At 40.0% G+C, this 12012-nt stretch overlaps 1 protein-coding gene across 3 annotated transcripts; it reads right to left on the reverse strand.

Annotated features, from left to right (window-relative positions):
• Positions 1 to 419: 419 nt before the first annotated feature.
• Positions 420 to 11014, reverse strand: LOC129171662 (MAGUK p55 subfamily member 2-like). Of its 3 annotated transcripts, none has more exons than XM_054760539.1 (13): positions 10869 to 11014; positions 9665 to 9765; positions 9160 to 9315; positions 8103 to 8279; positions 7112 to 7219; positions 6048 to 6167; positions 5346 to 5477; positions 4839 to 4941; positions 4346 to 4414; positions 3602 to 3763; positions 2566 to 2768; positions 1558 to 1686; positions 420 to 955 (listed from the first exon to the last, which is right to left on the reverse strand). In XM_054760539.1, exons 2-13 carry the CDS (start codon positions 9743 to 9745, stop codon positions 932 to 934), a joined length of 1464 nt encoding a protein of 487 aa, XP_054616514.1. In that variant the 5' UTR covers positions 9746 to 9765; positions 10869 to 11014; the 3' UTR covers positions 420 to 931. The 3 variants fall into 3 exon arrangements, with proteins under 3 accessions (XP_054616514.1, XP_054616511.1, XP_054616513.1); XM_054760536.1 differs by having other exon boundaries at positions 420 to 1029; XM_054760538.1 differs by having other exon boundaries at positions 420 to 1029; positions 9660 to 9765; positions 10869 to 10911.
• Between the last annotated feature and the right edge of the window lie 998 nt (positions 11015 to 12012).

Genomic DNA, 12012 nt, shown 5'->3' on the forward strand with positions numbered 1-12012 from the left:
AAACATTTGATATCATGTATTTTTTTTTACATTAGTAATTCATTTTACACAATGCACATCATTTGGTAATAAGTTAATTTAAGACAACAAAAAATTCAGAGGAGCCACTTCCATCATTACTCAAAATCACGCAAAACAGGAAATTGATATGACAAAATAAGAGGACAACAAAAGGAAATCTCAAGGGAAAAAAAGGAAAACCAAACCCGGAAGTCTAAGCTGTTATGTGCAAGATGACAGGAGTTTCTTCACTTAAAAGCAGTGTTTTACTTCATTCAACTCATCTACTCCCCAAGTCATGTCTATAGCAAACATTTAGGAGTGCTTGTCATGTGACAAGTCATGTGACTAGCCGGGCTAGGAGTCCCCGAAATGGCAGTGTGTCATTTCCAAAAGAAAGAAAGCTCATTTTCAATCCATTTAACAATTGGGATGCTTTAATTGGCCAATGCAACACAATCACACAATAAATAACAGTTCTTATAAAAAATACATCATAAAATCATAACAATTCATTCATTCACAAATTAATGACAGAAAGACAGCAGGTTTTTCTTGCAATGAAGTGAATTCTTTCCTTGTTTTCTTCTAAAATCAAAGCCAACCAATAAATGGTAAAAAATACTTACTGCCCTTTTCCAAACTCATCTTCATTCAACGCATCAAATAGAAATGAATGAAACGCTTTCAGTGTGTGCTTTCGTGTTCACACTCGTGGTTTGGCACTCTGGTTTGGATCCACGTTCGCTGTTCTGCACGTGGAGACTTTCGTCACCACAGCAGAAAAGCATGCTGTAGGAAATGCAAGCCAACCAGCAGAAGAAGCCATCCTTCATTTTCCACCTGGTTCCTCTAGAACACCCAGGTGACAGGAACCCACTGGTGGGTTTTCGAGACCATTTCCAGGGCAGCTTTGACTTGACAGTAGGTTTCATCCAGGTTGTTGTTTTGGATGCTGAAGTCAAAGTAATGACCATAAGCCGCTTGGATTCTAGAACTTTCCTCACACGTTCTCTGCAACTCCTCATCCTGCCATCGACAACACACAACACCACATTCCAATCACTACACACCACCAAGCTAAACATCCATCCGTCCAGCTACAAAACTCACTCTTCTTTTTGCTCAAACTCAAAGATGACAACTTTTTCTTTCTGCACAAAAGTCCTACCTCTCTCTCATATGTTGTTGACAAATGTGTCCAAATTCTAAATGTGTGCTAAATGCTAAATGTGTGCTAAATTATGAATGTGTACTAAATGCTAAGGGTGTGCTAAATGTTAAAGGTGTGCTAAATGCTAAAGGTGTGCTAAATGGTAAATGTCTGCTAAATGCCAAAGGTGCGCTAAATGCTAAATGTGTACTAAATGCTAAGGGTGTGCTAAATGCGTCCTAAATGTTTGCTAAATGCTGAATGTGTGCTAAATGCATGTGTGCTAGTGAGCAGCACCTCACAGGTGTGGCATAATCAGATGCTGATTACCCATCTGTGATAATAATAAAAGGCCGTTTCAATTCATGCCATGCAAATGTTTGTAAATAGAAAGTGTGACTTACTGAGAGGACTTTAGAGGAAACATCTGCCTCCACACTGGACTGATGCTTTGCCTTCAGGGCCTCCAAGTCTGGAGACTGAAGGAACACCACGAAGGGCAAAAACTCTGATGTCCTCAGCACTTTGAGGGACTAAAATACATGCACACATTCATTGTACATGATGGCATAGATTACATGGATATGAAGTAGTGAATACATGGATGTGTGTATGAAGTAGTGAATACATGGATGTGTATATGAAGTAGTGAATACATGGATGTGTGTATGAAGTAGTGAATACATGGATGTGTATATGAAGTAGTGAATACATAGATGTGTGTATAAAGTAGTGAATACATAGATGTGTGTATAAAGTAGTGAATACATGGATGTGTATATGAAGTAGTGAATACATGGATGTGTATATGAAGTAGTGAATACATGGATGTGTGTATGAAGTAGTGAATGCATGGATGTGTGTATGAAGTAGTGAAAACATGGATGTGTGTATGAAGTAGTGAATACATGGATGTGTGTATGAAGTAGTGAAAACATGGATGTGTATATGAAGTAGTGAATACATGGATGTGTATATGAGGTAAAGTAGTATGTAAGTACTGTGAGGTAAAGCAGTATGTAAGTACTGTGAGGTAAAGGAGTATGTAAGTACTGTGAGGTACAGGAGTATGTAAGTACTGTGAGGTAAAGGAGTATGTAAGTACTGTGAGGTACAGGAGTATGTAAGTACTGTGAGGTAAAGGAGTATGTAAGTACTGTGAGGTACAGGAGTATGTAAGTACTGTGAGGTAAAGGAGTATGTAAGTACTGTGAGGTACAGGAGGATGTAAATACTGTAAATGTCTCTCCAGGTTGTACAGCAGACAGGTAAGCACATGAACGTCCCAAACAAGGACAATGTTTGCGCGTGTCTCTGCTAAGTCCACCACCTCCACGGTACTCTACTCTTAAACCGTCTTTCCTTGCTTACATTATACAGTATTTTCTTCAGGTACTTGTATTTTTGCGTACCTGAGGGTGTGCATCCAGAATGCAAACTCGTCCTGCCTCCACCACCTCGTGTATGGAGTCCATCTTGATTCCGTACAAACTGCCGTCACATTCTCCGTACTCCAAATAGCAACCGTTCTTGATGTCAGCATCCATCTTGCTGCGGCTTGTAAACGCATACGTCCGACTCTCACGCTCTCCTTTTTTGGGCTTTCTGGAGGTATCTGGACACATGCGCACCCGCACGTGCACCCAACACACACGCACACACACACACGTTAAATAGTAAATGATGTGTACAGAATGTGTTACGTTGTTTAGGGATTAAGTCCAGCCACAGTTTGACCAACCTTGCTTGAGATGAATGTGGTGTGTGTAGTTGAAGTATTCATGTACTACAAGTACATGAGATGTATTATCTACAGTATATAGCTAGATATTAGATATCACTAAGACATACCGTATACTGTATGTGTATAGGCTGCAGCATACCCCCGTGACCCAAATGAGGATAAACAGCATAGAAAATGGATGGATGGATGATGGATATACTGTATGTGTGTACTAAGATAGAGGTATATACTATACAGTATTATCTGTATAGATACTGTATATGACTGAGAGGTACATCTGTATGTGTGTACTAAGATAGAGGTATATACTGTACAGTATTATCTGTATAGATACTGTATATGACTGAGAGGTACATCTGTATGTGTGTACTAAGATAGAGGTATATACTGTACAGTATTATCTGTATAGATACTGTATATGACTGAGAGGTACATCTGTATGTGTGTACTAAGATAGAGGTATATACTATACAGTATTATCTGTATAGATACTGTATATGACTGAGAGGTACATCTGTATGTGTGTACTAAGATAGAGGTATATACTGTACAGTATTATCTGTATAGATACTGTATATGACTGAAAGGTACATCTGTATGTGTGTACTAAGATAGAGGTATATACTGTACAGTATTATCTGTATAGATACTGTATATGACTGAAAGGTACAGCGTGTGTGTGTAGTCCATGATGGATGCTATACATGGAATGGTGGTTCCAAACAGATGCGGATCCCTCAGGAGAAGCATGTTCTTCAGACGTCGTCTTCCTACACCTTGGGCACCGACCAGAATGAGAGTTTTGCGCTTGAAGGGGGGCACCTTGGCCACCTCCTCATACAGCAGGATCTCATGTCTGTCAAAGTCTGACAAGGAAAAAGAAAAGAAAAGAAAAACATTCCACATCAAAGTCACCACTAGGAAACTAGGACAGCATGTCATCTCTGGCTCCACATGCTCATCTTCACCATTCATCACCTGCATGTGGAGGAGCAATCACAGTGATCATCAAATGACCCGGCTTTATTACAACTTTGTGGATTATTTTGGACTCTTTGTATTTATTGCTTTACAATAGCAAACCTTGTGCAAGATTACTGCAGAGGAGCAATCGCATTGCATTTGGCTGTGCATGCATGCCTGTGTTTTGTATGCGTGTGTGTTGCGTACACGTGCATGTGTGTACACGTTTGTGACAATGTTTCGGTTAAAAGCTGTAAGAAAGACTGTAAGCAGTAAGGGAGGGAGCGGAAGTGTAGACGACAGTAAACAGTAAGAATAAGAAATAAGGAATAAGAAATGAGGCTGGAATGATGTTCATGCTGGTAAAATGTCCTAATATTGAGGAGATTTTTTGTTGTGGAATAAAAAAGCGTGGGTTGAAGAGCAGTAAAAGTAGAAGAAAGAAAAGAATTCCCAGGGTAAGAACAGATATGCTTTGCACGTACCTGCGTTTTTTGTGGTCACGTACATCATTTTTTTCTTCCTTTTCACGCCGACACCTGTGCACAAATTTCCTGCAACAATAAACAGGCAAGGAAAAATATCAGTCGGGAATAAACATGTGTAAAAATACTACAATACATTGAACAGTACACTGAATGCATTGAAGAGTACAGCAGATATGAATATTCATAAGAATACCAAGAATAAGAACATTTATGAGCACATGCTACTTTCAAAGTAGAAGGTTTGTGAGGAAGATGGATAGTTGGGACACCCTGTGAGGTCCCGGGTGGAGTCCACTTTGATGAAAACGGTGATGAGAATGAAATGTGGCCACATGTCTCTTTGCATGCATTAAATGGACTGGACTTGGAAATCACCTTTTGTATTGAATGAAATACGTACAGTATTTCCTTTGTGTCCATCTTCCAAATATGTCAAATTGTTGATGCTGCTATTATTCTTTTTCAATGTTGCCCAACATTGTTTGCCTACCTGCAGGAATGAGTTCCACGTCTCTCTTGACAAACGCTTTTCTCTTCTCCTCCAACATTTGACTGGGAATCAATCCTGCAGGCCCGCCCTCCACATGACGTGCCTGAATAACACACACACACAAGCACACGCACACGCAGGGTGTGTTGATTTGCCAGAAGGATCACATGATGTATCATATGATGCTGTGAAGTATTTTTCACACGCCAACATTCAACTTTCATATTCTTCCCCTTTTTTGAAGAAACACACTAAAATCAATCTCATGTAAATAAAAATTGTACACTGTAATGAAATAATAGGAGTACTAGGAGTGTAAAGGCGACTATAGGGGTGTTATTTCATGTCTAGAGGGCTCTAATCATATTCCATTTACTGTATAAATAAGGAATCCTACTTGGCGGAAATTCACTTATCTATCAAACCAATTAACCGCCTACTATGATATGTACTGTACGTTGGGAAAGGAATGTAAAAGTACAGCACGACCTGCTGTTTGTACATCACCTGCCACCAGTTGACATCGTCCTGGTTGACGATGTGTAAGATGTCTCCTGCCCTGAAGCTCAATCCAGCCTCCTTGCAGGGAATCAGATTATCCGTGGTTGGATCGTAGTAGTAGTGGCACTTAAAGAACATCTAAAAAACACACACGTTCATGGTAATTATTACCTTGCTTAATACACTCTATCTATCTATGTAGATCTATGTGTATGTATGTATGTGTATGTGTGTCATAGTATCTGCATCGTTGGACAGGTAGAGTTTATTATTAGTTTATGTTTTTCAGCCTTTTTTTTTGCATTTTCTTTACGACGTTCTTATTAAGGTTGTGATTTTGCATATTTTTGTTTGTTTTTTTACAACTTCATGTCTCTCCAGTCTGCATCCAAACCAACATTTTCTTCACTTTATTAGTATTATTATTTATATCATATACGTAATATATTATTATTTATGGCAAGATGATACGTGAAGCAATCTTTTGGAAATGGTTGTAAAATAGTTGGACACCTGAAAAGTAGATATTTGATGTAAAAAAAAAGCATAATAATCACACATGAGCATGTCATGAGCTGATACATATGATGATATATGATGATATATACGCTATAGGCTTGGACATGTTTCATAGCTTTCTATTTCTACAAAGAAATCAGGTTTGCAATAACATCTTTTCCAAGGATTGAGTCGAAATTGGGTCTTTACCTGTCTTGGGGGGTTAGTTTCATGGTAGCTGGGGAGGATCTTCAGAACCACACTTCCACTGGCTGCTTGGAGCTCCTCCTGCAGAACCCTTGGATCCTGTCCTACATCTCGCCCATTCACCTTCCAACACAACATCCAGCAACATATTTACAGTACATGCACTCCTTCAATAACGCCCCTCGACCTCACCTGACTCAGTCTCTGGGAACTCTTTTACAGTTCAGACACGACAGGCATTTTCTCTGGGTACTCCCGTTTCCTCCCACATTCCAAAAACATGCATGTTAGCTTCATTGGAAACTCTAAATTGTCCATAGGTATGAATGTGATTGTTTGTCTATATGTGCCCTGCCATTGGCTGGACAACAGTCCAGGGTGTACCCCGCCTCTCGCCCAAAGGTAGCTGGGATAGGCTCCAGCATACCCATGACCCTAGTGAGGATAAGCGGCTTAGAAGATGGATGGATTGACACTACAGGCAGATTCCCAACAGGGATCCTATCACCATCTTTATTGTGTGTGTGTGTATGTGTGGTTTATTTGTTGTTAGAACACACACACAAGCAAATGCTAAAGAGGTGTTCAGGTGTATTGCATATTTATCAGTGTTAGAGGAATGTGTGTTTTTGAATGAAACATGCAAGTATCAGAGGTTTGCTAAAGAAGGTGAGAAAGACGACTAGAATGAATAGAAAGAAAGAAGTGGTAGCAAGGTAGCGTCTGTTCCAATAGGACTGTAATGTCAGGTTCCTAGCTAACACAGGTTGCAGGGGGAATGACTTAAGGGTGACACGCGACAGGAAGCGAGGTGGTCCAGTGTGTGTAATGGTGATTGTACCTGCTGCTGAGGTTTACAGTAAAGTTGAAGTGAACTTTGTAAGCGACTAGAATGAAACTTTAGTTGGAGCTTTTGGAAAGAATGAATGAAAGATGCCCAAGTTGGTATAAGACAGACGTGTGAACGAGCTGCAATGCTGTAGAAATGTAAATGTAGAATGAATGCAATCACATCTCCAGAATGAAGATTAATGTTTGGAAGGGAAAGGGAGAGAAAGAGCATCCACCTCCTTGATGATATCTCCGATACGCAGCAATCCTTGCTGGTCTATCATCCCTCCATGAAGGATACGCGCTATCACCAGCTCACCCCCCTCCACCTTGAATGTCACACCCTGAAAACAAGCAAACATACCTTCTTACTCACCGTTCCTTTCTACTCTTGACACCTTCATCTGCTCACATCTCATCTTTTTACTACACCATCTAATGCATTCCATCCTTCCATTTCATACCATCTTTATATTTCATACTCTTATGTTTGCATAGAGGGCCGCTTGTTGGTCACACAGCCAGGAGATGGGGAAGATCTGGGTTCGAATCCGTTGGGCATTTCTGTGTGGGGTTTGCATGTTCTCCCCGTGCGTGTATGGGTTTTCTCCGGGTACTCCGGTTTCCTCCCACATTCCAAAAAGATGCATTCTAGGTTAACTAGCGACTCTAAATTGTCCATAGGTATGAATGTGAGTGTGAATGGTTGTTTGTCTATATGTGCCCTGCCATTGGCTGGCCACCAGTCCAGGGTGTACCCCACCTGTCGCCCAAAGTCAGCTGGGATAGGCTCCAGCATACCCGTGACCCTAATGAGGATAACCAGCGTAGAAGATGGGTGGATGGATGTTTGTATAGAAACCTGATGTATGAAGTGCCTTCCATTTCATACCATCTTTATATTTCATACTCTTATGCTTGCATAGAAACACGTCTGCCATCAAGTGCGGTCCATTTTTAAACTGAATGCTCTTACTGTACATTTCGCTATAAACATGGTGCATGCAGCGCTTTCCATTTTTTGGGTTGTTTTGTGATGTAAATGTAAATATATATGAGTTGTTGTCACTGATGACAGCTGATGGATTTCTGAGTTGCAGCAATGATATTCATATTGTTTGTCATTGATGTCACTGGTGTGTGCTGTGTGGTGCTAATCCATGCGTAGGAGATATATGGATGTGTATACTGATAAGACAGGCAGGCGTGAAGCATAAAGGTGCTTACCAGATGTTCTCCTGCCACTTTGCGGATGCCCACCATGCGCACTGCATCAGGCGGCGGCTGGAATTTGTGGAGGTGTCCATCTTGATCTTTGTGGTCATGAGTCATGAAGTCACATGGGCTGGGAGGAGGGCTTCCATTCCCGTTGGACGCAACTGAATCATGAGTCTCTAGTAAAGACTGACAACATCACAACAAGGAGTTAAAAAGGTCACACGTTTGCTCATATCCTAGTTCATATATTTCATCTGATGTTTTTAATGTTCTCATAAAGCTAGCATAAGATGATGTAGTGTAGATATTCTTGTCAGGGCTTCAAGCTACTACGTCACCAGGGAATGAAGTTTCTCCCAGTGTGTTTGTAAAATGGCCAGAACAAAAGGTGACCCGGTACGTGATGTGATATTTGCTTGGAGAGCTTTCAGCTTTGATTACGGCATCGTCATCGTTTCCACGACCTTCTGCAACGTCACATCATTTTTTTCTGTCCACTGTGGCACTGACCTTGTGTTGATGATGGCAGACTGGGAAAAGTGTAAGAGCTTCCCACTGACCTTCCACTTTTTATAACACTTCTATTTTTAATAAACATGAGTACTTTCAGCAGTCTCCTTCCATGTTGCTCATGCTTACTGCAATCCTTTTTCATGTAGGCAGCCAGTGTATCATGCATGTACCGTGCGTGTATCATGCGTGTAGAAGTATGTAGTAGAGTAGTGTTCTGTGTGTCCATAGGTAATACATATGAATATGTTTAGGAGGATGGTATAGGTAATACATATAGATATTTTCAGGAGGATGGTATAGGTAATACATATAGATATACATATAGATATGTTTAGGAGGATGCTATAGGTAATACATATAGATATACATATAGATATGTTTAGGAGGATGCTATAGGTAATACATATAGATATACATATAGATATGTTTAGGAGGATGCTATAGGTAATACATATAGATATACATATACTGTAGATATGTTTAGGAGGATGCTATAGGTAATACATATAGATATACCTATACTGTAGATATGTTTAGGAAGATGATTCCACACCTGAAAATGTGGTTGTGTGAGTAGGTGGCACAGCTCAGCAGCAGCATCAGAGGAGTGCGTGAAAGGGTCAAGATCACTGAGAATTTCCTGGAGAAGTTCTACATTGTTCTTCCTCACTGGGGACAAATGCACATGCTCCATGTTCTCCTCTTCCTCCTAACACACACACACACACACACACACACACACACACACACACACACGATCTTGGGTTTCCTCTCATGTCATCAGGTGTGGTAAGTGTTACTCAAAGCAGCAGTCAAACTTCTACAATGTCTTTCAATTTGTGTAGGCCAAGTCCAATCAGCTTGTGGCTAGTGATGGTGATAGTGTCTCTTTGGCAGCAGACTGACTGCAGCTAGTAGTGTCTCTTTGGCAGCAGACTGACTGCACTAAATGGCTGAAGCAATCAATACTGAGAAGGCTAGTAAAGTGCAAGGTGTGTCATATATCATGAATCATGTAGAAGTAGAAATAAATGAAGGTGCGTATGCATGTACCACACCAGAGGACTCTCCATAATGCCCTTCAGATAGATGAGGTCAAGGTCATTGGCGGTGGTTGAGCTGGCAGTATTGTCACTCATTGCTTCCAACAGGCAAGTAACTGTTAAAGACATGATGGTAATATTTATTTAGTCAGGAAACGCAATGGAATAAAACATCAACATACAAATGCTCTGGGCTATATTCTATCACTATTCTTTTTTACAATAAAACAATAGCCCTTATTTAAAAAAAAAAAAAATCCTCTCTTTTCTCCTTCTCATGCAAGTGATGTTGGAAGCCATCAGGACCGTCAGTCAAGCTTACATTTTTTTCTCATCAGAGAATAAAACTTTCTTCCACCTTTCAATGTCTGACAAGGCCTTTGAAGAAGTTTTTGCTTCTAAAAGTCTTCTCTGGCAGATGGCGTCTGATGGTCATTGAACTGCACCAGTAACAACCTTCATTTGGGCCCAGGTTGGTCCCGTGTCTTGACGGACAGCCACTGGGATCCTCTGGCTCAGTTTTTTGGGTCTACCACTTTACTTTTTTGTTCCACAAACCTCAGGATGTTTGAAATGACTGTCTTACTGTGTTCAATCTCAGCAGCAATGGCGCACTGCAAGAGGCCTTGCTTATGCAGCTCAACAATCCCACCACCATCAAAGAGAGAAAGCTTTTTTGCCTTTGCCATCAAGAGATCATGACAGTGTCAATACCTGACACTAAAACACATTTTTACAAACATTAGATTGCAGACAATTTGTATTAGTATCATATCATTTGTTTATATTATTTTAATGATATGATGATGATATGATGATGATGATTATACAGAACACACACAGAATATATAGAATATCCAGACTTTAGGCACTTGAACAAGCTGAACAGGATTTGTGCATACAAACTAAATTCAATACGATTCTGACCATTTATGTTCTTAAAAGAAATGGAAGGCATTTATTTGAATTGAAGAAATGACGTTCGTGTTGTGCACTAAACGTGTATTACATTTGATATGATACGACATCTACATCATATTTATGGGATGTGTTTTTGTCCAACATGCTGCCTCCACAGCAGGCGGACATCCAAACAAAGAGCTCCCAAACAGTGAGCTAATGTTCTCCATAATAATGTACAATATGCTAACTTAACATATGTACATAACTCATTTCTCCATCCGACAAGCAAGCAAGAAATAAACATGTTAGCCGGTACCTGCTATTGAAGATATCGATGATATTGCCTGATATTGATGCTAGTGACGCTCTGAGATAAAACGAGATCAACACAATCTGAAATCTCGTGAGATGATTGCCCTCGTCTTCGTCTTCGTCTTCTTCTTATTTTTCTTCTTCGTCTACTTCTTCTTCTTCACATTGTTTTTTTGAGTGGTGTGTTTCGTGAAGTAACTTTTAGTCACATGAGCGCCACCGTCTGAAGTGGAGTTTTCATCAACGCGTGTCGTATGCGGTGTTGGAACAAACAAGACTTTTACACTGACGGCGTATTTATCGTTTATAAATTTTTGCAATTTGACTATTCCAAAAACATGCATGTTAGGTTAATTGGTGATTCTAAATTGGTATTCTAATAGGTATGAATGTGAGTGTGAATTGTTGTTTGTCTATATGCGCCCTGCCATTGGCTGGCCACCAGTCCAGGGTGTACCTGCCTGTCGCCCGAAGTCAGCTGGGATAGGCTCCAGCATGCCCCCGCGACCCTAATGAGGAGAAGCGATATAGAAAATGAATGGATGTATACTTTTACTCTGATACATTTCCAAAGAAATGTATCCAAAGAACTCGTTCCTTTTGGTTTTGTTTGGGCAACCAATGGCTGCAAAAGCTACTACAGTACGATTTTTTTTAAAAATTTTTATTTATCCTTTATTTAACCAGGAGAACCTCATTGAGATTAAAAATCTCTTTTTCAAGAGTGTCCTGGCCAAGAGGCAGCACAATTTACAGGTTACATCAGACATTCGTACACACATAATAATAAAAAATAAAACAATAAAAATACAAGGTAATAAAAGTAATCAGGCAAAGCATTTACAGCATGATAATTTCTCAACCCAAACATTTAAAAGTCTCTCAAAAGAGTAAATTGAGACCAACTGATCCAGCTTCAAGTCAGATTGGATTTTATTCCAACAATATAGTGCAACATAACTGAATGCCTTTTTTCCTTGTTCTGAGTTGACTCTTTGAACAGTCAACACGATAAAGTCTTCAGATCTCAAGTTATAGCGATCAGTATCTCTGTCAAAATATAATCACATATATACCTAGGCAGCAGTCCGAGCATAGCTTTATATACAAAGAGGTACCAATGTTTCAGCCTGCGTAAAGACAAGGAA

The sequence above is a fragment of the Dunckerocampus dactyliophorus genome, chromosome 18 (assembly GCF_027744805.1).
Source record: "Dunckerocampus dactyliophorus isolate RoL2022-P2 chromosome 18, RoL_Ddac_1.1, whole genome shotgun sequence".
In the NCBI taxonomy this organism is placed as follows: domain Eukaryota; kingdom Metazoa; phylum Chordata; class Actinopteri; order Syngnathiformes; family Syngnathidae; genus Dunckerocampus; species Dunckerocampus dactyliophorus.